The 27,998-nt window shown below is 39.8% G+C and overlaps 1 protein-coding gene and 1 non-coding gene across 2 annotated transcripts; both read right to left on the reverse strand.

The window, feature by feature from the left end:
* Positions 1-3,610: 3,610 nt before the first annotated feature.
* Positions 3,611-3,726, reverse strand: LOC138828509 (U5 spliceosomal RNA). Its single transcript, XR_011372264.1, has one exon. It is a non-coding gene; the product is annotated as a U5 spliceosomal RNA (small nuclear RNA).
* Positions 3,727-10,265: 6,539 nt separating this feature from the next.
* On the reverse strand, positions 10,266-27,977 carry Snrnp48 (small nuclear ribonucleoprotein U11/U12 subunit 48). The gene is made up of 9 exons (XM_070024610.1): positions 27,787-27,977; positions 23,936-24,049; positions 23,622-23,682; positions 22,227-22,301; positions 16,418-16,606; positions 15,369-15,490; positions 14,733-14,821; positions 13,274-13,438; positions 10,266-10,447 (listed from the first exon to the last, which is right to left on the reverse strand). The coding sequence occupies exons 1-9, from the start codon at positions 27,943-27,945 to the stop codon at positions 10,399-10,401; spliced, it is 1,023 nt and encodes a 340-aa protein (XP_069880711.1). The 5' UTR covers positions 27,946-27,977; the 3' UTR covers positions 10,266-10,398.
* Positions 27,978-27,998: the final 21 nt, after the last annotated feature.

Below are 27,998 nucleotides of genomic sequence, written 5' to 3' on the forward strand. Positions count from 1 at the left end.
GGAGGAACTAATACCCAAACTCCTCAAGCTCTTCTGTGAAATAGGAGGAGAGGGAGAAATCTCAAACTCATTCTATGAAGCCAATATCACACTCATTCCCAAGCCAGGCAAAGATCCAACAAAAAAGAGAACTACAGACCAATCTCTTTGATGAACACAGATGCAAAGCTCCTCAATAAAATTTTAGCCAACAAAATCATAGATTATGATTATAGATTATATCAAAAAAATCATAGATTATGATCAAGTAGGCTTCATCCCTAAGATGCAGGGGTGGTTTAACATATGTAAATAAATTAATGTAATGCATCACAACAACAGATTCAAGGTCAAGAACCACAGGATTATCTCCACTGATGTGGAAAAGACTTTTGATAAAATACAACACCCATTTGCATTAAAAGCTCTGGAGAAAATAATAGAAATACAAGGAACATTCCTTAAAACAATAAAATTCAACAGATCAAAAGCCAATATTATACTAGTGGAATATTATGCAGCCATTAGAAAGGACAAAATAATGTCATTCGCAAGGAAATGGATGGAACAAGAGCAAATCATTTTGAGCGGTTATACCAAGAGCACAGAGACATATGGCACATGGCCTCTCTGATATGTGGGGCTTGAACTCAGGGCCTGGGCATTTTACTTGGGCTTTTGAACCACCGCCCTATTTCTAGATTTTTGTAGATAAGAGTATCATGGACTAAAAAAAAAAAAAGAGTATCATGGACTTTCTTGCCCAAGTTGGCTTTGAACCACAATCCTCAGGTCTCAGCCTCCTGAGTAACTAGGATTACAGGTGTGAGCAACTAGGACCCATCCATAGCGTGTGTGTGTGTGTGTGTGTGTGTGTGTGTGTGTGTGTGTGTGTGTGTGTGTGTGTGTGTGTGTGTGTGTGTGTATGTGTGTGTGTGTGTGTGTGTGTGTGTGTGTGTGTGTGTGTGTGTTATGGGGCCTGACCTCTGGGCGCTGTCCCTCAGCTCTTCAGCTGAAGGCTAGCACTCTACCACTTGAGACACAGCACCACTTCTGGCTTTTTCTGCTTATGTGCTGCTGAGGAATCGAACCCAGGACCTCATGCATGCTAGGCAAGCACTCTACCACTGAGCCACCTTCCCAGACCCATAATGTGTTTTTAAAAGACAAAAATACTGTATTTAGTCATTGAGGACTTTCACCAATAAAAATACTCTGCTTGTTATACATGACTTCCTCTATAAAAAATAAGTAAAATAATTTTTTATGGACAAGTTTTGCACATCTACCTGATCTCTAAACAAATAGTTTTCTCAAAAAAAATCTTATCTAGGGAGCTAAAACAATAGAATGGAAGAAAGACAACCTCTTCAGTAAATGGTGCTGGCAAAATTGATTAACTACATGTAGAAAACTTAAGCTAGATCACCCTGCACCAGAATCAACTCCAAATGGATCAAAGACCTTGAACTCAAAGCAGACACTCTGAAAACATTACAGGATGGAATAGGAGAAACCCTAGGTCTCCTTGGCTCAGGCCGAAATTTTCTGAATAGAGACCCGGAAATACAACAAATCAAAGAAAGGTTGGACAAATGGGATTGCATAAAGTTGCAGAGCTTCTGCAGGGCAAATGACATAGCTAGCAAGATCAATAGAAAGCCCACGGATTGGGAGAAGATCTTCACTAGCCATACAACGGACAAGGGTCTCATATCTAAAATATACTTGGAACTCAAAAAATTAAACCCCCCAACAACAAATCCTCAAAGAAACAACTGCCCAATAAATAAGTTGGCGAAAGACTTAAAGAGAAACTTCTCTGAAGAAGAAAGAAGGATGGCCAATAGACACATGAAGAAATGTTCAACATCCCTAGCCATAAAAGAAATGCAAATCAAAACAACATTGAGATATCACCTCACTCCAGTTAAAACGGCAAAAATCAAGAACTCTAACAACAACAGATGCTGGAGGGGATGTGGACAGAAAGGAACCTTACTTCATTGTTGGTGGGAATGTAAACTTGTTCAACCACTTTGGAAAGCAGTATGGAGGTTCCTCAAAAGACTTCACATAGAACTCCCCTATGACCCAGCAATCCCACTTTTGGGCATTTACCCAAATGTTTACAAACAAGACCACACTAAAGCTACCAGCACAACTATGTTTATTGCAGCATTATTTACCATAGCTAAGATATGGAACCAACCCAGATGCCCCTCAGTAGATGAATGGATCAAGAAAATGTGGTATATATACACAATGGAATTCTATGCCTCCATCAGAAAGAATGACATTGCCCCATTTGTTAGGAAATGGAAAAACTTGGAAAAAATTATATTAAGTGAAGTAAGCCAGGCCCAAAGAAACATAGATCCCATGGTTTCCCTTATTTGTAATATCTAGTATATGTATGAGTCAAGCGGAAAAGGTCAGATAATGTGATGTCAGGAAAATGAACCCTTAGATGTGTATTTTAATGTTTCTTTCTTTCATGCATGTGTTTCTAACGCATTTATAAGATTATCTCTTTGTTGCTTTGTATGTCCCTCCCCCACAGTATAACCCCTGCTTTCACTATATTTGATGTCAGTATAACTTGTGGAGGAGATGGGGAAAAACCAGTTGTTTAAGGATACAGGTGGATCTGTTGCAACAATGAGAAGTACAAGTTGTCATGTCCAAAACGAGCTTTACAACGTTGGTGCGGGGGGGTGGGGGTGGGAAGGGGGGGAAGGAGGATTGGGATTGGGGGGGAGGGGGGAGGCTGGGAAGGGATGTGAAGGGTAAACAAAGGAGGAGGCTGCAATGCTTGGTAAGAAATGTACACATTACCCTGCCCATGTAATTGTAACTCCTCTGTACAGTATGTTCACAAATAAAATTAAATTAAATTTAAAAAAATCTTATCTTTCTTCTTCTTTAATAAATTATTAATTAAATTAATTTCCTGGTACTATAGTACCTGAGACTGGATAAATGTAAGGAACAGAAGTTGGCTGGTGATACCGCACAGTGGTAGAGCACTTAGCATGTGTGAGATTCTGGGTGTGGTCCTCAGCAATGAGAAGTTGTTCATCTGGCACATAGTTCTAGAGGTTGGGAGTTTTAAAGCATGGCAATGGAATCTGATAAAGGCATTCCAGCTGCATCATAACATGGCAGAGAGCAACCTGTGGCAAGCCAGACCAAGCACGCAAGCCCACATCTTTCTTATTCTTTTGAAAAAGTCACTAAGACCATCATAAGGGATCAGTCCTTCCTACTTCATTTAATACTAATTACCTCCCTAAAGGCTCCATCTCCAAATCACAATAAAATATTAATTTTGAGATTAAATTTCTAACACGAACTTTTGGAGACTACCCTGGAACCACAGAAGATGGAAGCTATTTATACATGGCTACTATAAGTAAATGAATGGAATGGGGAATAAAGGGGGACATGGCATGGAATGGATGAGATGAAATTCTCCAGTGTCCTACCACCTGAACCATAGCGCCACTTCCAGCCTTTTCTGCTTATGTGGTGCTGAGGAATCAAACCCAGGACCTCATGCATGCAAGGCAAGCACTTTACCACTGAGCCACCTTCCCAGCCCTTTTTTTTTAAAAAAAGTTTTTTCTATGGTCTTGGTGAAACAAAACCTCAAAAAATTGAGATATGACTCAGAGTTGTTTCTCTCCATGGAAATCTTTAGTAAAAGGCGAAAGATTTATACGATCTGAAGAGAAAGCAGAGTATTCAGAGCTTGATTTCTGCTGCTGTAAAAATCAGGTCTACTCCATAGGTTGTCTGCAAAGGTCATTTGCAGTTCTGCACTAGCTACTTTTAAGTTGCCAACAGAAGAAATCACCCTCTAATTTTTTTTATTTTATTACCTTTAAGTAGTTGTGCAAAGGAGCTGCCATTTAACAAAGCAGTTTATGAATATAATGCATCTTGGTTGAGGTCTCCCCTTTCAACATTGTCACCCAAGTCTCCCTCTTATGAGGAGGAAGCACTCAATCAAGGGAAGCTGCAGTACCTGGAGTGGAACAGGTCAATCAGAAGATACATGTTATTGTTGGGGCTGGGAAGGTGGCTCAGTGGTAGAGCGCTTGCCTTGCATGTCTGAGGCCCTGGGTTCGATTCCCAGCATCACATAAGCAAAAAGAAAAAAGCCGGAAGTGGCGCTGTGGCTCAAGTGGTAGAGCACTAGCCTTGAGCTGAAGAGCTGAGGGACAGCGCCCAGGCCCAGAGTTCAGGCCCCACGACCGGACAAAAAAAAAAAAAAAGAAGATACATGTTATTGTTGAAAGGATAAGGCCTGGCCTCTAGGCTGAGCTTTCCAAAATAACTCCCAGAGCAATACCACCAGTGGTGGCCTGCCAAGCAAGTGGCCACATCTGGCACAACCAGGTATATGGGAATCAAGAAGTGGCTGAGTGATATAGAATTCAGGGCCACACAACTTAAATGACAAGGCCACTGTCACTGTGGCTCAAAGAATGTCAGGAAATTTCCCTGAGAAGTGGAAGCTCCAGAAGAGTACATATCCCTCATCCTGCCAGCATCTGTTCAGGCTGCCACCAAAAACCAGACTAGAGCTCACTAGTGAACAGCAGTAGAGGTAGGCAGCCCCACTTCCTTCTCCTGGGTGCCTCAGCATCTCTTCCTAACCTCTTGGTGCAATGGAACCAGAAAAGATATTTTTTATCTTCCAACTGCTACAGCTCAGGAAAGCAAGCTAGGAGAGTAGTCCACCTACCTCACTCACCCCACAAAAAACTGGTTCTATGTCTGTCATCTAGTAAGTCCCCAGCTTGAGTAAAAGAAGCACATGAAAACGGCATCTATCTTCCTTGTTAGCTGAGTAAAGAAACAAAAAGGAAGGGACAACTAGTTTCTTTTCTCCTGGGTGGCTTTGGTCTCCCTCTATTCTCAATCCAGCAATAACACACCTGTTTTTTGAAGTTATTGGCTTGCAAAGTCGCTGAGACAGTGAAATTCCTAGATAAACAAGCAAAAGAACGTTATGTTCAAGTAAGACAGCTGCCTTTTACGGCTCTCAGAGCAGTCATTGTGATTCTTTTTCTTATACATTGCTTTTGTATTTATTTTTAAATTATTTTACTTATTTTTGTGCTGGTACTGAGGCTTGAACCCAGAGACTCAACCTCATTCAGCTTTTCTGTTCAACCACTTGAGCCAAACCTCCACTTCTCTTTGATTTGTCCACTCAAGCTGACTTCAAACTCTGGTCCTCAGATCTCAGCCTTCTGAGTTCATTGTTCCTTCCTACTATTATACTAAGCCCTGTAAGTTTCAGAAATTTTCTGAAAGATTTTCCTTCTTGCTTCCAATAATCATTTTAATGACTCATAGTGTATATTACTTCAAGAGAGCAAGGAAGGCCAGGCAAGGTGGCATGCAGCTGCTGGGGTAGTCCCAGATACTCAGGAGACTGAGAATGGAAGATTACAGGATTCTGGCATCAATCAATATTGGGGGGGGGGAGGGAATCAGTGATAGAGCTTGGTAATAAGATTATATATAAGGTCCTGGGTTCCATCAACAGTACTGAAAAAAAAAAAGATCTAAAAATCTGTTGGTGATGGGAACATGGAGACATAAGGGGATGAAGGGAAAAATAAAGGTAGAAAGAGACAGACACAGAGAGAGGCAGAGAGAAACAGAAACAGAGACAGAGATCAGAGATGGAGACAGAGAGAGAGAGAGAGCATGGATGCTCCCCAACACACACACACACACACAGAGCTGCCAAGAGTCTAACTGTAGACAACTCCCACCTGAGATGGCCCTCCAACTTAATTGTGCTCAAAGGATGACACCACCCAAGGTTGCAGCCCCTTTGGGATGTTGGAGGAAGAATGGAGTATTGAGTGTGGAGGTGGGAACATAAAGGTTGCTCTCCATTTTTCCCTGCTGGGGACAACTCTGAAGGACCATCCCAGTGGCAGAAGCCTTAACTCCTGTTAAGGCTAAGGCCTTTGCCATGACCATATATGTAGTGCAATTCTTTCCCCTGGCCAGTCCTGCCCCATCCCACAGCTCCTGGTCCTGAGAGCACTCCCTGGTGAACTTCCTACATCCAAACTCAGCCTCAGACTGTTCCCAGGTAACCTGCTCTAGAAGCACCCCAAAGTGCACACCTTATAATAGGAACACTCACTAAAGGAAAGCCACCATGTATCCTCAAGCCTTAGATGCCACTTTATGTCCCACTCCAGCTGTACATATGGCCTAGAAGCCGGCAATGCAAAACACTCTTATTGGGCTGGGAATGCAGCTTAGTGGTAGAGTGCTTGCCTAGCATGCATGAAGCCCTGGGTTTGATTCCTCAGTACCACATAAACAGAAAAAGCCAGAAGCGGTACTGTGGCTCAAGTGGTAGAGTGCTAGCCTTGGGCAAAAGCAGCTCAGGGACCATGCCCAGGCCCTGAGTCTAAGCCCCAGGACTGGCAAAAAAAAAAAAAAAAAAAAAAAAAAAAAATCTATCATATATCCATTTTAGACTCTTAAGTGATATATGGAGTACATGCCAATACTAGTGTGGGAATACTACTGTAAGCACAGTAAGAGGCATCCAGGTTGGTCTCCAAACAAAACCAATAGAATCCAGAGTAGAAAAAAAAGGTTCAGAGTAGAAAAAAGTTCACACCTGTTATAAATGGTAATAATGGCAGAGATTTTTAGCACTTAGCATGTCAGACACTGTGTAAATCATATTCAAGATAATTGAAACCTTTTCATAGTTATTCTCAATCTATGGAAAAATGAGAAGCACGTAAATTGGGAATTTGCTCCAGGTTACCAAGAGGGGAGGACCTCTACTACACCACTGACCAAGGCTCTTGCTTCCCATATGTGAGAAATTCTTACTCAGTAGTGTTTTGTAGTCATGTCTGCAAACAGTAGTATACTTTTGAAAGATCCCTTAATTACCTTTCTTATTCTAGACTGAGAATCATGGCTTGGAGCCCAGGCAAAGTGGGTTACTAAAAGTTCCTTGACTGTGGGAAACTAAGCTTCATAGAGTACTTAACCAACTTCATCCCAGATCCCTACATTAGTATGGAGATGTGAGAGTCAGGAGTCAGGATTCCCTAGGGTTTTTCTCCATTTAGCATGGTGAATAGAACTGCCTCCTGCCTTCTGTTACTAAACTCAAGGACTAAAGGCAAGTTTAGGTATTAAATTTAAGTCAGCTGATTTGAAAATGGCAAATAATTGGAGATTACTGGTCTATTAAAAATCTGGCAATGAGTTCAGTTAGTTAATATAATCAGCATGCTGGGCTCTTAACAGCCACTTGGCCAATATGTTCATCACCCAATGCCAGTCTAAATATTCGAGCTTTCTGATTTTCCCTTGGTTTACAAATGGCTCCCCTACTGAAATTCACCTTAAGCACTGCTTTGTGATGGTGGTCTAAAATATAACCTTATCTCCTCATGCTCCAGATGATTGGAGGTGGGGTTTGGTAGAGGAGGTCAGGAGTGAATAAGTAGCTTTTCCCAGTTAATTCCATTTTTTTCCCTCTTCCTCTCTCCCTTCTTCCTCTTTTTTGAGACAGAGTAGCCTAGGCTGGCCTCAGACTTGCAAACCTCCCACCTCTGCCCAAAAACTGATTATAGCGTATAGATGTGTGCATCAACACCTGGCTGATTTACAACTTAACATTCTCCAGGAACTTACCTCTAATTACTATCTTCAGCACATGTCCCAGTACACCAGAAAGCACAAGACTGCAGTTCAGGCTAGCACTGACATAAAGCAAAAACCTACTTCAACAATAAGCAACACAAAAGAGGGCTAGAGGCATGATCCAGTGGCAAAGTAGCTGCCTAGAAAGTGGGAGGCCCTGAGTTTAATACCCACCTTACTTGTAAATTTATTACACATGGTTTTAACCAAGCATGATCAAAAAGGCTTCTTAAAAATTGAATTGCAAATATCTAGTATATGTATGAGTCAAGCAGAAAAGGCCAGGTAAGGTGATGTTAGGAAAATGAACCCTAAGATACGTATTTTAAATGTTTTTTTTTTCTTTCATGCATTTGTTTCTAAGGCATTTATAAGATTATTTCTTTGTTGCTTTGTATGTCCCTCCCCCACAGTATAACCCATGCTTTCAGTGAATTTGATGTCGGTATAATTTGTGGAGGGGAAGGGGAAAAACAAGTCGTTTAAATAAGGATACAGGTGGACCTGTTGCAACAATGAGAAGTACAAGTTGTCATGTCAAAAACGAACTTTACAACTTGGGGGAGGGGAGGATGGGAAGGGATGGGAAGGGTAAACAAAGGAGGAGGCTACAATGCTTGATAAGAAATGTACTCACTATCTTGCCCATGTAATTGTAACCCCTCTGTACAGTATTTTCACAATTAAAAAAAAAAAAAAAGAATTGCAAGCCAGGAGCTGGTGGCTCATGCTTATAAGCCTACTGAGGAGACTAAGGTCTGAGGAATGTGATATGAAGCCAACCTAGGCAGGAAAGTCCGTGAAACTCCTATTACCAATAAACTACTCAGAAAAAGCCGTAAGTGGTACTGTAGGGCTCAAGTGTTAGAGTGCTACCCTTGAGCAAAAGCCCAGCAACAGAGCTCAGGCCCTGATTCAAACCCCAGGACTGGCAGAAAAAAAAATAGGGGCTGGAGGTGTGGCTTAAGTGGTAGAGTGTCAGCCAATGAACGAACATCAGATACTGAATTTGAGTCTCAGTCTGGGACAAAACACACACACACACACACATATAAATTCCCATATATTCATCATGAAGCTCACTTGATGTGAACAGTGACCCAAAAGCAAGGTAAAAGCTTTGCATGCAGTGGTCTTCTTGGAACCATACACCAGTGACACTGAAGGTCTGCCCTTACAACCATAGGAAACGGTTGTTTCATACATAGATCTAAGCTATTTTTATCCTTCTACAACTTGCTAGTTTCCCTTCACATTATGCTTTTCAAATCCACATTAATACAGACTTAGGCTATTCCCCTTAAGACAGATTATGTAATTTATATAGTGTTATATAAATAGCATTTTAAATAATGACACCCTCTCAGTACTATGGGTTAAATTCAGGACCTCATACACACTAGACAAGCTCTTACGCTTGATCTGTGCCCCAATCCTTTCATATGTATTTTGCTGTTTTTTTACTTATACTGGGATGTGAACTCATGAGCCTCTCATTTACTCTATGCTAAACCACTTCCAAGCATACCCTCAGCCCAGCTTTTTATTGAGGTATTTTGGAAATTTAGTCTCATGGACTTTTCTGCTTAGACTGGCTCCAAACCAAGATCCTTTGGATCTCAAACTCCTGAGTGGGGAGGAGTACAGACATGAGCCTGTTTTTGAGATAGAGCCTCACTAACTTTTCCTGGGCTGGCCTCAAATTTACAATCCTCCTGCTTCTGCCTCCCAAGTGGCTGGGATTGTAGATGTGTACCACCATGCCCAGCTAAATATAACTTACAAATAATTTTGCCAGGCACTGGTGGCTCACGCCGATAATCCTAGCTACTCAGGAGGCTGAGATCTGAGGATCACGGTTCAAAGCCAGCCCGTACAGAAAAGTCTGTGAGACTCTTATCTCCAATTAACCACCAGAAAACTGGAAGTGGCGCTGTGGCTCAAGTGGCAGAGTGCTAGCCTTGCCCAGGCCCAGAGTTCAAGCTCCACAACTGCCAACAAAGTACTTTTATGGTACATAAATGACCAAAAAGGATGAACAAATCACTAATAAAATGCAAACCAGCTGGGTGCTGGTGGCCCACACCTGAAATCCTAGCTACTTAGGAGCTGAGATGGTGGTTCAAAGCCAGCCAGGGAAGCAAAGTCCATGAGATTCATTTCCAATAACCACCAGAACACTAGAAGTAGAGCTGGGGCTCAAAGTGGTAGAATACTAGCCTTGAGCAAAAGACCTCAGGGATAGCACCCAGGTTGTGAGTTCAAGCCCCATGACTGACCAAAAACAAAACAAACAAAACAAAAACAAAACCATCTATTAGGATACTAGTAATATGAAGTTGTTATATAAGGCCTGTGACTGGGCATACAACTGTGGCTCACACCTACTCAGAAGGTTGAGATCTGAGGACCACAGTTCAGAACCAGTCTGAGCAGACAAATCCCAAAAGAAGTATGGGAGTATGGTAGAACAACAGCTGTGAAGAAGAAACCTGAGCAAAGGCATTAAAGACTTGAGTTTAAGCCCCCAATACTGAAACACACAAAATACATAATTGCAAACTCATGGTATGAAGCATATTTATTGAAAAATGATAAGCACTCTATAGATCATAAACACATTCAATTTACACAAGCAATTACAATTAAAGTATCAGCTTACTGAACTATCATGACATAAACATAATGCATACATAAGCATTTCATTTAGGTTTTTTGCTTTCTTCTTTTATGGCTATGATGTCTTTCTCCATCCCTGAAATAAAAGAAGTATTTTAGAACATATTATAAATAATGGGCATTAAAATATCTGAGCTTTGAAATAATATTCAATAGTAATGTACTTTTATTAGGCAGGAGCTATAAGAAATTAAGAACTGAATGGTAACTTGGTTTTGTCTTGTTTCTTTTTTTGCAGTAGTGGAGCTTGAATTTAGAACCGGGCACTGTCCCTGAGCTTTTGTGCTCAATCTGACTCTTTGCTAGTTAATTAGAGAGAAGAGTCTCCAGAACTTTCCTGCCTAGGCTGGCTGCCTTTGAACTAAATCCTCAGATCTCAGCCTGCAGAATAGATAAGATTTCAGGTGTGAGCTACCAGTGTACAGCTAGGTAATTTAAGACAAAATAAGGAAAATCAATTATAAACTAAGAACAAAACTAAAATAGGCATGAGCAAAATAAATGCATGTTCTGGAGTTCTGCGTTAACATTAACTTTGAATGTACATGATAGAACCTAAGAGTCATTTCAAATAGAATTTTAGAGTCACATGAAGAATTAAAGAATTGACTTTTTTTTTTACTCTGCCTCCTATCTCAACTCATTCCACCTAAGGGTGAATATCAAAAATTTAGTTCATACTATTAAGAATTATTTCCTGCTAATACTTCATTTATCTTGTCTAAAGGAAATTTATTTCATTTAGTTTTTGAGGACTTCAAATGTACTTATTCTATGGAGACTGAACAGATAGAAGAAGCAGTAAGAAGTTTCAAGTGAAAGCAACAAGTTCTGAAGATTAGCAGGAACTAACTTATATATGTATAATTATATCATATGAATCAGAAGGGATTCTGGATGGTAGTATGATGAGCAAAAACCAAACAACTAGGCAAAGCTTTACTAATTCTTCATTAACAGTGGCCCTGAAAAGATAGGATATCTTAATATGGAAGCCTATTATTTGACAGGTGCCATGCATATAAAACAGTATGACAGGCACTCTGCCTTCAAAGGAGCTTAGTCTAGAAGAGAAAATAATGACTATGAAATTCAATAACAGGCATAAGGTGGCATGATTACAGAAGGAAAAAGAGGAATCTTTGCTCAAGTGAGTATAAAACGCTTCCGGAAATGACAGATCTGGGTTTAGCTTCCATTCTCCCTCTAAAGTTTGTTTAGTTGTTGTTAATTATTTTGGAGGAACAGAGTTTTAATCAAGGCAACCCTTGATTTCAGCCTCCCAAAATTTAGGAAGCTAGAATTCCAAGCATAAGCTACCAGAGCCTGATGACTCAGCTTGTTTTAAAGGATAAGAATTCCCCCAGCAGGCTTAAAAAAAAAAAAAGGAGAAAAAATAAAATGTGTACAAAAGCATAGATGGAGATGTAGTCATAGATGTGGGTCTCTAAGTAATTCTACCTTCATGGAGTCAGCAAAATACGTAGCATCTCTAATCTTAGAAATACTGGGAACCATTCTGAAGACAGTGAATGTTGCCAATGATTACTTTTTTTTTCCTTTTTGTGATGGTGCAGGAGAATCAAATCTGAGGCTCTACCTCTGAGCTATATTCCCAGCAAATTCATCAAAAATGAGCTTTTAAAATTTTACTCTGGCAAGTGGGAACTGGACGCTCCTACCTGTAATTTTAGCTACCTACTCAGGAAGCTGAGATCTAAGGAGTGCAGTTTGAAGCCAGCTGAGACAGGAAAAGTTCATGAGACTCTTATCTCCAATAAACTACCCCAGAAGAGTTGGAAGTAGAGCTCTGACTCAAGTGGTAGAGCACTAGCTTTGAGCAAAAGCAGCTCAGGGACAGTGTTCAAGCCCCAGGACTGATATACACACACAAAAATTACTCTGGTAGACAGAAGGGATGGATTCACATGGGAGAGACATGAAGAACAAGTAGGGAAACTACCACATGTTCCAGACAGACAATGACAGGAACCAATAGGAGGAAGAACGTAAGATGTCTTCAGGAATTGACAGGAAGCTAGAAATGGACCAGACCAGATGATAAGTAAGGAGGCAGACAGAGGAAGATCATCTCACTAACTAGAATAATAGGGAGAAAGGGTACTGAGAAAAAGATGTTTAGTTGATGAACGAACATGAGATCCAGGCAGAAGCCAAGTAAGCAGCTGGCACACAGGAATAGATCTCAACTGATTTAAATTTAGCATTTTGTATTAACTTATATTTTTCAAGTATCATAAAAATTATGCTAGTAAGTTAATAATAAGGGCAAAAATGACTGGAATTGAAGTTTGGATTTCTTTCTGACACTAAATATACTTCAACTGAGGAATCAGCAAGAACATAAAGTTTTTTTTTTTTTAAGGAGGATATGAGGTAAAGAGCAGAACAAAGAATGTATGCATCTTTTTAAGACAATTATTGTTCTAGCCAGACAAAACTTTCTTGTGTGTTGGCTAAGAAGCAAGTAAGTGACAGGAAAGGGTAACCCACATCTTAATGTACACATAGAGAATATCTGAACTGAACTATGAGTCTCCTCTTTCTTTACTTTCACAATGTGAAAGGAAAACTGGTCTGCTTTTTTTTTTTTAATTGTGAACATACTGTACAGAGGGGTTACAATTACATGGGCAAGATAATGAGTACATTTCTTATCAAGCATTGTAGTCTCCTCCGGTGTTTCCCCTTCCCATCCCTTCCCATCCTCCCCGCCCCCCCAACAAGTCCTCCCCCCTCCACCCCCCCAAAGTTGTAAAGTTCGTTTTTCAACATAACAACTTGTACATCTCATTGTTGCAATGGGTCCACCTGTATCCCTGTTCTGGTCTGCTTTTCAAAAGTAAGCAATTCAATGTTGGGTGAATAGGGTTAGACTTACCTCTCTTTCCTCCTTCTTGATTCAGAGTTTTTGTCCCTATCCTTATTTCTTTTCCGTTTATGTGGACTCCTACTCCGATCCCTTCTATATCGTGAACTCTCTGTGTCAAAGTAGCTTCCACCAGACTGTCGAGAATCTATTGAGGCTGACCGCCTCTCTTCGTTCCTGAAACACAGAGAGGAATGTTAGTCATTCTATTTCACCACCAATCCCTGCTACACACAGACAGCAACCTAACAAAACATTCTGTATCATACAAACAGTTAACAGGGTCCAAATAACTTTATACTTCATGAGGGAGGTTTAAAAAATATAGCTCCTTCCTGTAATATACTTCACTTAATGCTCCATGTCTCTTCCATAAAACTAGCAAGGTCATAGAATAACTTTTGTGTAATTCCTTTAAAAAAAAAATTAGAAGACTAGCAAGGTCATAGAAGAATTTTTGTATAATTCCTTTAAAAAAGTTTCTAAGGAGTAAGTTTATTTTGGTTTTATTTGAATTCATGAGAGAAAATTTTAAATAAATTACTAAGTCGAAATTACAGAAATGGCTGAGTACTGGTGGCTCAAACCTAATACTAGCTACTTAGGAGGCTGAGATCTGAGAATCAAGGTTCAAAGCAAACCCAGACAGAAAAGTTTAGAAGACTCTTACCTCCAAAAAAACTGCAAAAAAAAAAAGTGGAAATGATGGTATAGTTCAAGTGGCAGAGCTCCAATCTTAGCAAAAAAGCTAAGCAAGAGCATGGGGCCCTAAATTTAATCCCCAATACATACTACCACATATGCATGTGCACATGCTCATGCTCACACACTCAGACTCACACACAAATAATAACTAATAACTAATAATTTATATAACTATAAGAAGTTAGGAAATTGGAGTAATTGAAGAGGATCTTCTTGGACTGCAAATATTCTCCATCATTTCTAGCTGGGGCTATTTCAGCTTTAAAAGCAGTCACAGTATATTATTAATTGGGCTACAAATAAGTATCTTATCTGGTTAGAGCACTAATGGGGTAAAAGCACAACAAATAAGTTAAAGACACTGATTCTACTCAGTAAAGCTAGTAAGAATGTAAGAATTCTTAGCCTCCTATCCTCATCATCCTGCTTCCATCTCTGAAAAGACATGAGTGCTGCACTAACTTTCCATTTCTTCCTTACTCTAGTAACAAGAGCTTACAATCTGAGATGGGAGAAGGGAAGAAACACTCTTTGTCCTTCCTTTAGTCCTTCTTAAGTATAATTAATTCAGTCTTTTTAAAGTATAACGATGCTGAGCACTGATGACAATATCACAGTATAGTACATGGGTCTTGGAAATGTTAAGATTAACAACTTTAAGCAATATATTTAAAAAGATAGTATTTTCAGACATCAGTCATCCAAGCACTTCAGGGGTAGAGGCAGGAGGATTAAGAGTTTGAGGCCAGCTAAGACACTGTCATACTTCTCAACATAATCCTCTGCTTTCTCCTGCTCTTCTCGCCAATGGTTACTGAGTTCTTCCATGTGCACATTTATCACATCTCGAATCACCTTAGGAGAAATACGCACCACATGTCAAATGAAGTTGTTTGGAAATTAATTACTATAAAGCAATCAGTGCTAATAACCAAAAATTTACTAAAAGCCATGTCCTAACAGACTATGACATGTATGCACTTTAAAGAATAAGCAAGATCTTATTTCAAAATAGAGCTAAAAAGCTGGAGGTATGGTTCAGGTGGCAAAGTACCTCCCTTGAGTTTAAACCCTAGTACCGCCAAAATTTAAACAGAATACCTTGAGCCAAGGTCTACTGAAAACTTAATACTTTCATCATGCATAATATAGCTCAAAAATTGACTTTTAAGTCTGAGCCCCCTTTCTCTATATAAGGCTGGTAGTCTAAAAGCCTTTGCGTAGTAAAAGTGAGTCTAAAAGTGCCATGGCAATCAGGTTCAGATTAGGTTATAACCATCCAAGACACACTTTTCTTCACAAAACCTCCCAGGAGTTGAAGAAATCCATAAAATAGATCAGAAAATTATCTACAAGGAATTTTTGTTCTCAATCTTAGTCTCCAAGACAATGTAAAACTTACCTCGGTGTATGATTTCTTGGTTATGTGAACATTCTTAGCTCTATAGGACTGGCGTCTTCTTTTGTAATCTCTCACTTCTGCCAGGATTTCAAGGTATGACTTTGGACTCTTTCGGCTATTATCTAATGAAAAACACAATTATATCCTTAGGATTTTTGTGTCTGGGGCTTGACCTCAGGGCCTAGGCACTCTGTCTGAGCTTTTATGCTCAAGGCTAATGCTCTAACACTTTGAGCCACAGCACCACTTCCAGCTTTTTGGTACTTAATTGGAGATAAGAGTCTCATGGACTTTCCTTCCTGGGTTGCCTTTGAACCATCTTCAGATCTCAGCTACCTCAGTAAGTAGGATTACAGGCATGAGCCACTGATAACCAGCTTTATCATATCCTTAGGAACTTTGAAATTTTCAAGAACTACCAGGAATAACAAGCATCACAATCACCCTATATTTCAATGTTTCAAGATAATATGCAAAACAGTCTACACACACACATACACACACACCCGTGTTTTACATCATCTCCTATTTCTAACCATTAATTGAGCATAAGAGTATCTAGATACACAGACTAAAGTAAGAACAAGTAAATAGCATTATTCTGACAGAAAGAAGATATAAGTCTGAGTAGCAGGAAACTGGTGGCTCACACCTGTAATCCTTAGTTACTTAGGAGGCTGAGATCTGAGGATCGCAATTCAAAGACAGCTGGGGCAGGAAAGTCTTTGAGACTCTTATCTCCAATTAACCAGTATAACACTGGAAGTGGCACTGTGGCTCAAATTGGTAGAGTGCTAGCCTTGAGGAAAAAGCTCACAGACAGTGCAGCACCTCAAGGCCCTGAGTTTAAGCCCCACAGCACACACACTACGCGCACACCCACACACACACACATACACACCCACACACCACAACTACCACCACCACCTTAATATGACAATTTCAAATGATACAAATATTTTTCCCCAACTCAGAGTGGCAGTATAACAAAATCATTTTAAGAACACACAGGATATAACAATAAGAAACAAATAATATTTATCTCAAACCTTGATTGACTTTGGCAGCCAAATCAACAAAGAGATCACTGTCATTTTCAATGATATGGGAATCAGAGCGCTTTTTCTTTGTCTCTTCAACAACAAAATCATACAGGGCAAGACGATCAGCTTGAGTTAGATCACAAACAAACCGTTTGTGATTCAGAGGAACTTCAACAGGCAATGAAGAATACATTCCTAAGGTAAAAATAAAGCCACAATAATAAATAATATATGAAGCACTATAGACTTAAAATCTACTACTTTATGCATGTGATGTAACAACACCTACTGTTTCTACACAGTAATCTCTAAATATACAAAGCATCAACCTATGTAATAACTGATGAACAATGACTATCCTGAATGTTATACCCACAGAAAGTATGTACCATTTAACACTGTTAAGATAGATCCCATGAAGACAAGCAGTTATAATAATCATTAAGAAAAAAAATGGTCGTAAGAAAACCTTTTCTGTTATGAGATTTTACTACTTTGCCTTGAGTTGGCTCAAGGTATCTCTTGCCTCTGCCTCCCAGATAGCTGGCACTAGAGGTGTACACCACAGCACCCAGTTAAGAAAGTCCTTTGGGTAATTTTTAAGATTATCCATACTACAAAAATGCATATTACTTCCCATGTATATAGTTTTCCTCATAAAAGTGGAAGAAAAATGTTTTCAATAATACACATTAGTTATTTTAAAAAAAACTATGGCAATACAAACATTTGTAAAAAGTGTCTTTTTGAGACATTAATATATATTCAATACTGAAAATACAACCTTCTTGTCCAATGACTTGGTGTATGCCAGGTGTGTTGGCATACACCTATAATTCCTGTACTTGAAAGAGGCTGACATGAAAAGATAGTTCAAGTCCAGCCTGAGCTATTCAGTGGGTTGAGGTCAACGAGGAAAGAAAAAAAGGAAAGAGGATGGGAAGAAGGGAAGGGAAGGAAGGAGGGATGAAAGAAAGGGAGAGAAGGGAAAGGGATGGAAGAGAAAGGGAGAAGAGAAAGAGCAAATACTTCCTTACACCAGAGAAACACATATTAAGTGAAATTAAACTCATTCTAACTCCCTGAAGAGAAAGCTTACTGGCCTAACAAAAGTAGCTGAAAAGTTGTAACAGTAGTGCTCTTTGATAGTTTATAGGACTTTCTAAAATCTGCTTGTCAATGAAAAAAGTAAATTCAATACCTTAATATGATGTATTTATAAAGCACTGAAGAAAATTTTTGCTTTGAGATTCATATGTTCTCAAAGAAATAAAATTTCTATAATTATGAATAAAGTAACTTAAAACAACCTTTCTAATGCAAACAAAGGACATAAATTACTAAAGGTATTTTTCTAATGTTTGCTAGATTATCCTAAAGTATTAACTCTGGCTCAAAAAACAATGTACAAAGATCAAATCTCTAAATAGTTACTTCTATTAGATCAAGTCTAATCTCCTTAACTTCTGAGGACAAAGGCAAAGGAGTAAGACATACTATGAACTGAGTTATAACAAGAGAGCAAGAGGAAGGAAGGACGGAAGGAAGGAAGGAAGGAAGGAAGGAAGGAAGGAAGGAAGGAAGGAAGGAAGGAAGGAAGGAAGGAAGGAAGGAAGGAAGGAAGGAAGGGAGGGACTTTACATTAGTCCACAAATTAAAGAAAGCTACACTGGATCTGGGACTGTCTAGCAACTATAGATAATGATACACAGCTACTTTCACTAGACAAGGAGTTTGGAGTTAGTAAGAAAGGTTCCCTCTGAGTCAGTCAGTTCTACTTTAATACTGGAAAGTATTATCAAAAGTCCTTTTAGGTAGCCAGCTGTTAAAACATTTAATTTTATAATATAAAATTAGCTCTGAAAAAACTAATTTCTTTTGAATATAGGCTATAAAAATATGGGAAAAGACAAAACTTAGAAAACCATGTATTATAAACAAGCTCCTCATAAACCTATGTTGGTAATCTTTCACAAAGAAATATAATTTCCTTAAAATATTTTGGCATTTTCTTTGATTTACTCATCTTGAATTTCATTATGGTAAAGATCAATACTTAAACGTCTTAAAATTCAACAAAAATTCCAAATCCAGACTGTAATATTTTGACAGCTATTAAGATTGAAAAGTATGAATGATACTTTTAAAAGGATATTTGCAAAAAGGATACTGCATATCTTTAAATAAGGAGTATATTCAGGTTCCTAATTCCTCTTATACTCACCCCAATTACTGAAAAAGAAAAAGTACAGGAAAAGTTAAGCAACAAACTGCATTCAAATCTTTCAGAATACAGATATTCTGACAAAAACATACTTTTAAATAAGCTTACATTTACATAAAATGTGAATTTTCAAAATGCAAGTTTCTTATATAGTTTTTGTGCTATAATTGTGCCCCCTCTTTTGGTATTTAAAAATGGTAGTAAAATATAAAAACATATAGTTCATCCTCTGCACTCCTTTTTTTTTCCCCACCAGTTCTGGGGCTTGATTGAACTCAAGGCCTGAATGTTGTCCTTTAGCTTTTTCACTCAAGGCTAGTCCTCTACTACTTGAGCCACAGTTCCACTTCCAGCTTTTGGGTGGTTAATTGGAAGAAAGAAGTCTTATGGGCTTTCTTGCCTATGCTGGCTTCAGACAGTGATCCTCAAATCTCAGCATCCTACCCTTTTAATCTTTTTTTTTTTTTTTTTGGGGGGGGGAGCATGAGCTCTGGCCCTGGTGCTGTTCTTAAGTTTCTTCTGCTCAAGGCTGGCACTCTAACACTTGAGCAACAGAACCAGCTTTGTCTGAATGCTTTATTGGAGTGTCTCAGAGTCTGACTGAATAGTTTATTGGATGTAAGAGTCCCTGAGCTGGGGACCATTGGCTCATGCCTATAATCCTAACTACTCAGAAGGCTGAGATCTGAGGAATATGGTTCAAAGCCAGGGGCAGGAAAGTTCATGAGAGACTTATCTTCAATGAACCACCAAAAAACTGGAAGTAGAGCTGTGGCTCAAAGTAGCAGAGTGCTAGTGTTGAGCAGAAAAGCTAAGGGACAGTGGACAGTGTCCAGGCCTTGAATTCAAGCCCCACGACTGACCAAAAAAGAAAGTCTCTCCGACTTTTCCTGACAGGGGCTAGCTTCAGACCACCATCCTAAGATCTCAGCTACCTGAGTAGCTAGGATTATATAAGCCACTTGCTGGTACCTGGCTACCACTCCCACCACATACACACACTTTTTTTTTTTTTTTTTTTGCCAGTCCTGGGGCTTGAACTCTGGCCTTGGGTGCTGTCCCTGAGCAACTTTTGCTCTACCACTTAAGCCACAGCTCCACTTCTGCTTTTTATGTCATTAACTGGAGATAAGAGTCTCAAGAATATTCCTGCCCCATTCACTTCAAAAACAATCCTCAGATCTCAGCCTCCTGAGTAGCTAGAATTACAGGTGTGAGGCACCAGCACTAGGCCAGGCTATACCCTTTTAATCATTTTTAAGCATACAATTCAGAAGCAATAAGTATGTTCACACTGCTACACAACTGTCATCACCAACCATCTCCAAGGCTTCTCATTACCCCAAAATAAAACTCCTAATTCTTATTCCTTGTAAATCACTTCTGCCATCATCACAGGGAATCTCAAACACATGACATATGGTATTAAACATTATTTAGTAAAAGGAAATGCCACAATTTACAAATCCAGAATTTTATGAAGAATTCATACAGAAACAATTCCGTAACATTAAAATTAAAGGTGTAAAATAACTTTCTTTTAAGTCTTACAGTAGAATGAATAGCAGATTGTTTTAGAAATGGTTTTAGAAAGCCATTCTCTTCACTTTCTTTGAAATTCTATAAATTATAGTACACTGGTCTTTAAATCATGGCCAGGCTCAAAAACACTTCATGAAATTAAAGTATGGCTACCTGAATATTCAATGTTTAAGAAAACTGACAAACCTCTAAGTACAGAGGTAACTGTTGACAATGTAAGTTGGAATCTCGGTTACTGTGTGTGAAGCTAAAGGGTAGAGAAAACCACTGAAACTTGAACAAAGGCTAATAGATTCAGAATTCTGTATGCTGAGTTTGGACTTGATACAACCAATACAATAAACACACACAACCTCATTAAGAAAATTTCAGTATGTACAAAACAAATGATTAATTACGTAGGTAAATACAAAAATTTTCATTCTCCTTTCAAAACAAATTAATAAGAAGATATTTTCAGATATTCTTGTCCCAAAGCTAAAGGTTTAAGAACATCTATGGCATAAGTAAGCCCTAAGAAGAATTCCTGTTGTAAAATTGGAAGCACTCTACAAAGGATATGAAAAAGTTTCAAAACAAGGGTTACAAATCAAATAGCAATAGTTTTTCTTAGCAATGTTATCTTAATTCACACTCCAAAGTCTGAATTCAGGGCCTCATGCTTGCTTGGTAGGTACTTTACCACTAAACTCCAGCTCCTCTTATCTATCAAAAGAGCTGAATTCAGAGTAATTCTTTGATGTATAAGGCTCTGGGTTCAATCCCCAGAACCAGAAAAAAGAGACTAACTTCAACAGGAGAGAAAAAGAACTGTTATTACATCCTGATGAGAGCAAAGAGAAAAAGGAAAGCTGTCCAGGGGCTGGGAAGGTGGCTCAGTGGTAGAGTGCTTGCCTTGCATGCCAGAGGCCCTAGGTTTGATTCCTCAGCACCACATAAGAAAAAAGAAAAAAGCCAGAAGTGGCTCTGTGGCTCAAGTGGTAGAGCGCTAGCCTTGAGCTGAAGAGCTGAGGGATAGCGCCCAGGCCCAGAATTCAGGCCCCACGACCGGACCCCCCCCCCCCCCAAAAAAAAAGGAAAGCTGTCCAGAGAAAGCTACCTACAGAAGGCTCAACCAAAAAACTCAGAAATCTTTCTAAAAGGAATCAGTCATGCTTTGGCTACATATTATACCTAGGACCAAAATTCTAAACTACTAACTTGCTTACCTTTTTTTGTGACATAGGGCCTTGTGCTTAATATAGTTGAGCCACACTGCCAGTTTTCAAAATTTTAAGCTAGTCTCTATGTAAGTCTCAGGAAGAAACTCCAAAGCTGAACACCGAACGATCCAAAACTCCTCTAAACACCATGTATCCCTTTCAGTGGAAGATACCCGTGGCATTCATTATCACAAAAGGGTCAAACCCCCCCAAAATTAAAAATTATGCTAAGTGATATCGAAGACAACTATGCCAACTAATCTTTTTAACTTAAACCTCTTTTCTTTTCTTTTACATTTTAACATTCTTGAGAGGAACTTTGAGGGTAGGAACCTCACCTTAGCCAGGCTCCAGTGGCTCATGACTATAATTGTACTACTCAGGAGGCTGAGATCAGAGAGTCAAAATTCAAAGCCAGCCTGGGCAAGAAAATCTGAGGCTCTTCTCCAAATAACTACCAAAAAAGCTGGAAGTGGAACTGTGGCTCAAAGGGTAAGTAGAGCACTAGCCTTAAGCAAAAAAGCTAAAGGACAGAACTGACACGGAAAAATTAAAAACAAAAAAGTGAAAGAATCTCAGTCAATGGCAAATTGCCTATTAGGCAATCTCATCAGTTAGTAATTACAAACCATGGAACCTACTGTTAAATGTCTAAGACCATGGTATGTCTGGGCAGGAAATATCTAACCAATGTATCTGAAGCAAAGCCAAGTAGCCTAATGTTAAATATAAAACTTAACTTTTTCTTAACCATTTCCCATGGTTTTCCTTAAAGGAAATTAGCAACATGTTTGTAGGAGAAAAATAATTTGACTCATCCATTAGCTCAAACTATGAGATCACTTACTTTGATTGTAACAATCACCATCTTTTCCAGCTGTGGTCCTAGCATGTTTAATTATCTCAAATTGTGAATCCTTATCTGCCAAAAAAAATTCACAATTATATTATGAAACATAGTGTCCAAAATTAAATAATTAACTGGTTTCCAATCCAAGGCCTTTGGGCACATTTACAAACTTTCCAGAATCTTGAGAGAAAACATCCATGTAATCAATATGCCAATATAATCTAAATAACAGGATTCTTTCCAATTTCTCTAGCACCTAGGTGACCAGATTTCAAGCAGTTTAGAAAACACAATAATTAGGCATGTAGGAATAGCAGCTACAAATGAGAGCAACTAGGAAGAGGTAACATGTCTTGGAACACAGCTAAGCATCAGGCACTATTCTAAGTATATTAGATAAATCACTTAATCTTAAAAGCTATTATCACCATTTTCATTTTATAAAAGTATTTAAGCAACAAGTTGGCCGCCAGTGGCTCACACCTGTAATCTTAGCTACTCAGGAGGCTGAGATCTAAGGATCATGGTTTAAAGCCAGCCTAGCCAGGTAAGCTCATGAGACTCTTTTCTCCCATTAACCACCAGAAAACCAGAAGTGGAGCTGTGGCTCAAATGGTAGACCACTCACCTTGAGCTAAAGAGCTCAGGGACAGCTCCCAGGCCAGAGTTCAAGCCCCATGACTGATCCAAAAGTAAGGTATTTAGGCAACAAACAGTTGTAACTAGCTTGCTGAAAATCACACATTACTGACCCAGGAGTCGAACCTGGGCATTTTGTGTCTAGAGTTCAAGACTTAAATCACATGCAGTGAATACCTGAAAAATATCCCATTCTCATTTTTATTGTAAATCTATGCTGTGTGCTCAGTTGTTTTTTGTTGTTGTTGGTCATGAGGATTATATGCATGAGCCACTGGAGCCCGGCTCAAATTTTTGTTACAACTAAGAAGGAAGGTATCTGCTCCACTGTACAAAATTTTTCAGGGTTTCACTACCTATTAATCTAAGTCTAGCCCCTAAATTCAGATTATAAGAATTAGTTTTACTGTACATTAACTCTACATTCTCAAGATCTAACTCTCTTAATCGTAAGCATGCTTATAAAATCTTTTTTCTTTTTGCCATTACTAGGGCTTGAACCAAGGACCTAGATCTCTCATTCAGCAACACTCTGCCACTTGACTCACACCTCCAGATTGTCATTTTTGCTGGTCTATTGGAGATGGAATCTGCAGACTCATCTATCCAGAGTGCCTTTGAACTTCTATCCTCCAAGTTTCAGTCTCATGAGAAGCTAAGATTACAGATATGAGCCACAGGCTAGAATCCATTCTTTTGATAATTAATACTAAAATTAATTTTAAAGTTATGATCTAATAACATAATACTTACTCAAAGTAATGGAAGGCACCTTCACATTCTCATAGAAAAAATCAGGATTATACATTTCATCCTAAATCATAAAAAAAAAATCCTTAGTTTTCTTGAGGATTAGATAATTGAATAATTGATTAGCTTAAGATTCAATATAAATTAATAATGACAGTGCCATTTAAATATTTATCATACTAAGTATGTGAAATTAGGCAAGTGCCAATCTACCCGACAAGGATTACTATTTTATGTCAGAAAAGAACACAATACATCTTGCAAATATTGTGAGCTTAATAACACATGAATTATGTGACATGTGTAATAAATTGTACCTCTTCTTCTTTTGTATAGCCCAGTTTCCTCAATTTACAAGATTTCATGTGCTTTGCTAAAGATGACTTAGGCATTTGATGATTGGAATCATAAGGGCATATCACAACTTGATCCTATAAAAATTAAAGAGAAACAGGGGAGAAAAGAATATTTTAAAATTAATTTTAAAATTATTACAAAATATCTCCCTCAATCCCACATCCCTCTAAAGCCTTTGCCTCCTTCGAAGCCTAACTTTGTGAAAAATTTGATTACACTCACTGTCATGCACCTCACCCATAGCTATGTCTCATCCATTGTCACCATTACTTCACTGATATCAGTTAGTAGGTCACCAGCAACCTTCTTTATGCGAAAGTCAAAGAATATATCAAAGCCCTTATAATATTTAAACTCTTGGCTATAGGTGTGGTTCAAATAGTAGAGCTCTAGGCGTAAGCCAGCAAGGTGAGAAAGCGATCTGAGTTCAAGCCCTGGTCGGGAGAAGATTAAGTGCAAGAGGTGGAGAGATTTGAACTTTTGAAAGTTTCATGATCCACTTGTCCATTTCTGTCTTCCTGATATACTTTCCATATTATTTCTACCTGTTTAGATCTTTCTAGTTGGTTCCTCTGAAGATCTCTTTTTCAGCTTGTCCCCTTTAAATACAGGTATTTCAGAGAAGTCTAACATTCTCTTGTCACTATCAGTAAGTGCTTATGAAGAAGGTTACAGCTTCAATTCTAACTACACAGTGACGACTCCCAAAACCTAGACCATTAGAAAATCATTAAAAATTCAACATGAACAAAACTAAATTCAATATATTCATGGGCTCCTAATACCCAAATGTGTTTCTTTTGAATCTTCCCATTTCAGTGAAAAGTTCTACCTGCGTAGGCAAGAAACTGCCTCTTTCACCATCACTCATCTACTCATTTACGTAGGCCTGTCAATTCTCCTAAAATACTCTCTGAAATCCTCCAAAGTGAGCTCTATTTTCACTGCCACCCCGCAGTTCAGGATATACCTTCTCTCTTGGATTACACTACCATCTCCTAACTACTCCCCATTGATGCTTCATCTTACTGTACTCAACTCTATTCTCCATAATGCTGCTACTTTGAATTCCCGCTAGGCAAAACTTGACAAGGAAATGTGCCTTTTTTGGCCTGTTTCATCATCTTCAAAATGTAAACATTAGAATGTATTCTTTCACAAAGCTATTGTGGAGATGTATATACACATAAAGTAATTTGAACAGAGATTGGTACACTGAATTGGTATTCAATAAATTTAAGCAGTTATTTTATTAAAATGCAAGTCGGATTTTGATATGCCTTGGCTTAAACTAATTCTTTTTTTTAATTTTTTTCTTTTTCACTGGGCAGGCTGAGATCTGAAGCTTGATGTTAGAAACCAGCCTGTACAGGCATATAATTCCCCAGTTAAGTAGCAAAAAGCCAGAAGTGGAACTGTGGTTTGGTAGGGCACCAACCTTACGCAGAAAAGGCTAAAGGAAAGCATCCAGACCCAAGAGCAAGCCCCAGTACCAGAACAATCCCCTGCCCCACTAATATGTGAAGCAACATGCCTCACATATGTAATCCCAGCTACTGAAGAGGCAAAGCTTAGGAAACTTATGGTTCACAACCACTCCAGGCAAAAAGTTAGCAAGGCACCACCATCTCAATAAAACAAGCTGGGCACAGAGATTCATATGTTATCCCAACTAATCATTCAAGAGGGATAGGCAACATCTGTAGCCCAGGCCAGCAGGAAAAGGCAAGACTTGACTTGAAAAATAAACCAAAAAGGGCTACCAGCATGGCTCAAGTGGTAGAGTGCCTGCATAAAAAGCACAAGGCGCTGGTGGCTCACGCCTGTAATCCTAGCTACTCAGGAGGCTGAGATCTGAGGATCGCAGTTCAAAGCCAGCCCGGGCAGGAGAGACCGTGAGACTCCTATCTCCAATAAACCACCAGAAAACCGGAAGTGGCACTGTAGCTCAAGTGGTAGAGCGCTCGCCTTGAGCTGAAGATCTGAGTGAGGGACAGCGCCCAGGCCCAGAGTTCAAGCCCCACGACCGACAAAAAAAAAAAAAAAAAGCACAAGGCCCTGAGCTCAAACCTACAATCATAAATCAATCCATTTAGATTTTCTAATACAGCTAACAAGACTCTTTAAGATCTGACCTGTTTTTGAAAAAAATTTTATTAAGTGAAGTAAGCCAGGCCCAAAGAAGCATAGGTCCCATGGTTTCCCTTATTTGCAATATCTAGTATAGGTATGAGTCAAGCGGAAAAGGTCAGATAATGTGATGTTAGGAAAATGAACCCTTAAATATGTATTTTAATGTTTTCGTTTCTTTCATGCATGTGTTTCTAACGCATTTATAAGATTATTTCTTTGTTGCTTTGTATGTCCCTCCCCCACAGTGTAAACCCCCCCCCCCCCCCCCCCCCCCCCCCCCCCCCGCTTTCACTATATTTGATGTCAGTATAACATGTGGAGGAGATGGGGACAAACAAGTCGTTTAAGGATTCAGGTAGACCTGTTGCAACAATGAGAAGTACAAAATGTCATGTCAAAACCAACTTTACAATGTCAGTGGGGGGGGGGAGGGGGGTATAATTGGGTGGGGGGAGGGGGGAGGCTGGGAAGGGAGGTGAAGGGTAAACAAAGGAGGAGGCTGCAATGCTTGGTAAGAAATGTATGCATTATCCTGCCCACGTAATTGTAGCCCCTCTGTACAGTATGTTCTCAAATAAAATAAAATAAAATTTAAAAAAAAAAAAGAAAAAAAAAAAAAAGATCTGACCTGTTGCCGGTCCTGATGGCAAAAGCCAGGCCCCATGACCTACTAGGGGAAAAGAAAAAATCCCACTGCGGTTTTAACAATAGTGAATGGCTTATATAAATATCGAATACACTTTAAACACCACTCAGGATTCAGACATTTGACTTAAATCTGGCAGAGATCATTACAGCTTCTCCAGAAAAAAAAAAAAAAACACCAAAAACCTTAAAATTACTCTACGTTGAATTTTTCCCATTCATCCCACTCCATCACAAACAGAAACAAGGGATCTCTCCCTGGAATACACTTTACTACTTTTTTTTTTTTTTTTTTTTTGCCGGTCCTGGGGCTTGAACTCTGGGCCCTGTCCCTTGCTTCTTTTGCTCAAGGCTAGTGTTCTACTACTTGAGCCACAGCTCCACTTGAAGCTTTTTTTTTTTTCTTGTAGTTTACTTAAAGAGTCTCACGGGCTTTCCTGCCCGGGCTGGCTTCGAACCTCGATCTACCTATCTCTGCCTCCTGAGTAGCAAGTATTACACGTGTGAGCCACCAGCGCCCAGCCTACATTTTTTTTTTTTAAAGAAAGCAGTTCTGCAGTCCAGGTAAAATCGTTAACTATAGCGATAATAACTACCTATTAGGGACATCCTTTAAGAACCCCAGGATCACTAATGTCCAAGTCAAAAGCACCAGACTTTAAGGTACAGAAGGCTTCACAGCTCTCCTGACACCGAATCTGCTGCCAGATGGCAGAGCCCATCGCCCAGGCCCCCTCATCCTCTGTATTAACGGCAGGAGGGAGGGGGGGGGTTCTCCCCACACGCGCGGCTCTTCCCTCTCCCCAAACCCGAGCACCCCAAGGAGGCCGCACCCGCGTCACCGGGGCCCAAGGAGGCCGCACCCGGGTGGACCTGGTGCGCCTCGGCCCAGAACCCCGAGACGTCCGGCCGCCCGGCCCCCCGGCGTCCCTCTTCGACCCTGCCGCCCGACGTGGGTCCGCAGGTGGGGCGCCGCCTCAGGAAAAACCGCGGGCCCCAAGTCCCCGGAGAGGCCCGGCCGCCGCGCCCTCACCTCCGCCGCCGCCTCCTCTTCCCCGGGGTCCAGTTGATCCAGGCTCCAGCCCAGGGACGTCGTCGCCTCCTCCAGCGTCCGGCAACACTTCTCCACGAACTCGCTCAACTCTACCTGCAGCCGCCGCCGCTCTTCAATCGGAGGTGGCTCGTCCTCCATGGCCGCGGCCCCTTCACAACCCGGGAAGGAGGCGAACTGTACGCGGCGAGCGC

The sequence above is a fragment of the Dipodomys merriami genome, unplaced genomic scaffold, assembly GCF_024711535.1.
Source record: "Dipodomys merriami isolate MVZ:Mamm:240054 unplaced genomic scaffold, mDipMer1.0.p SCAF_16, whole genome shotgun sequence".
In the NCBI taxonomy this organism is placed as follows: domain Eukaryota; kingdom Metazoa; phylum Chordata; class Mammalia; order Rodentia; family Heteromyidae; genus Dipodomys; species Dipodomys merriami.

What these genes read in the sequence shown, in the direction of transcription:
- Snrnp48 (XM_070024610.1), bottom strand. Translation starts at nt 27,945, where the DNA reads ATGGAGGACGAGCCACCTCCGATTGAAGAGCGGCGGCGGCTGCAGGTA. An exon ending in TGGTGATTGTTACAATCAAA is followed by an intron (nt 16,607 to 22,226) that starts GTAAGTGATCTC and finishes TTTTTACCTTAG; the next exon opens with GAATGTATTCTTCATTGCCT. An exon ending in CCAAGAAATCATACACCGAG is followed by an intron (nt 14,822 to 15,368) that starts GTAAGTTTTACA and finishes ATTTCTCCTAAG; the next exon opens with GTGATTCGAGATGTGATAAA.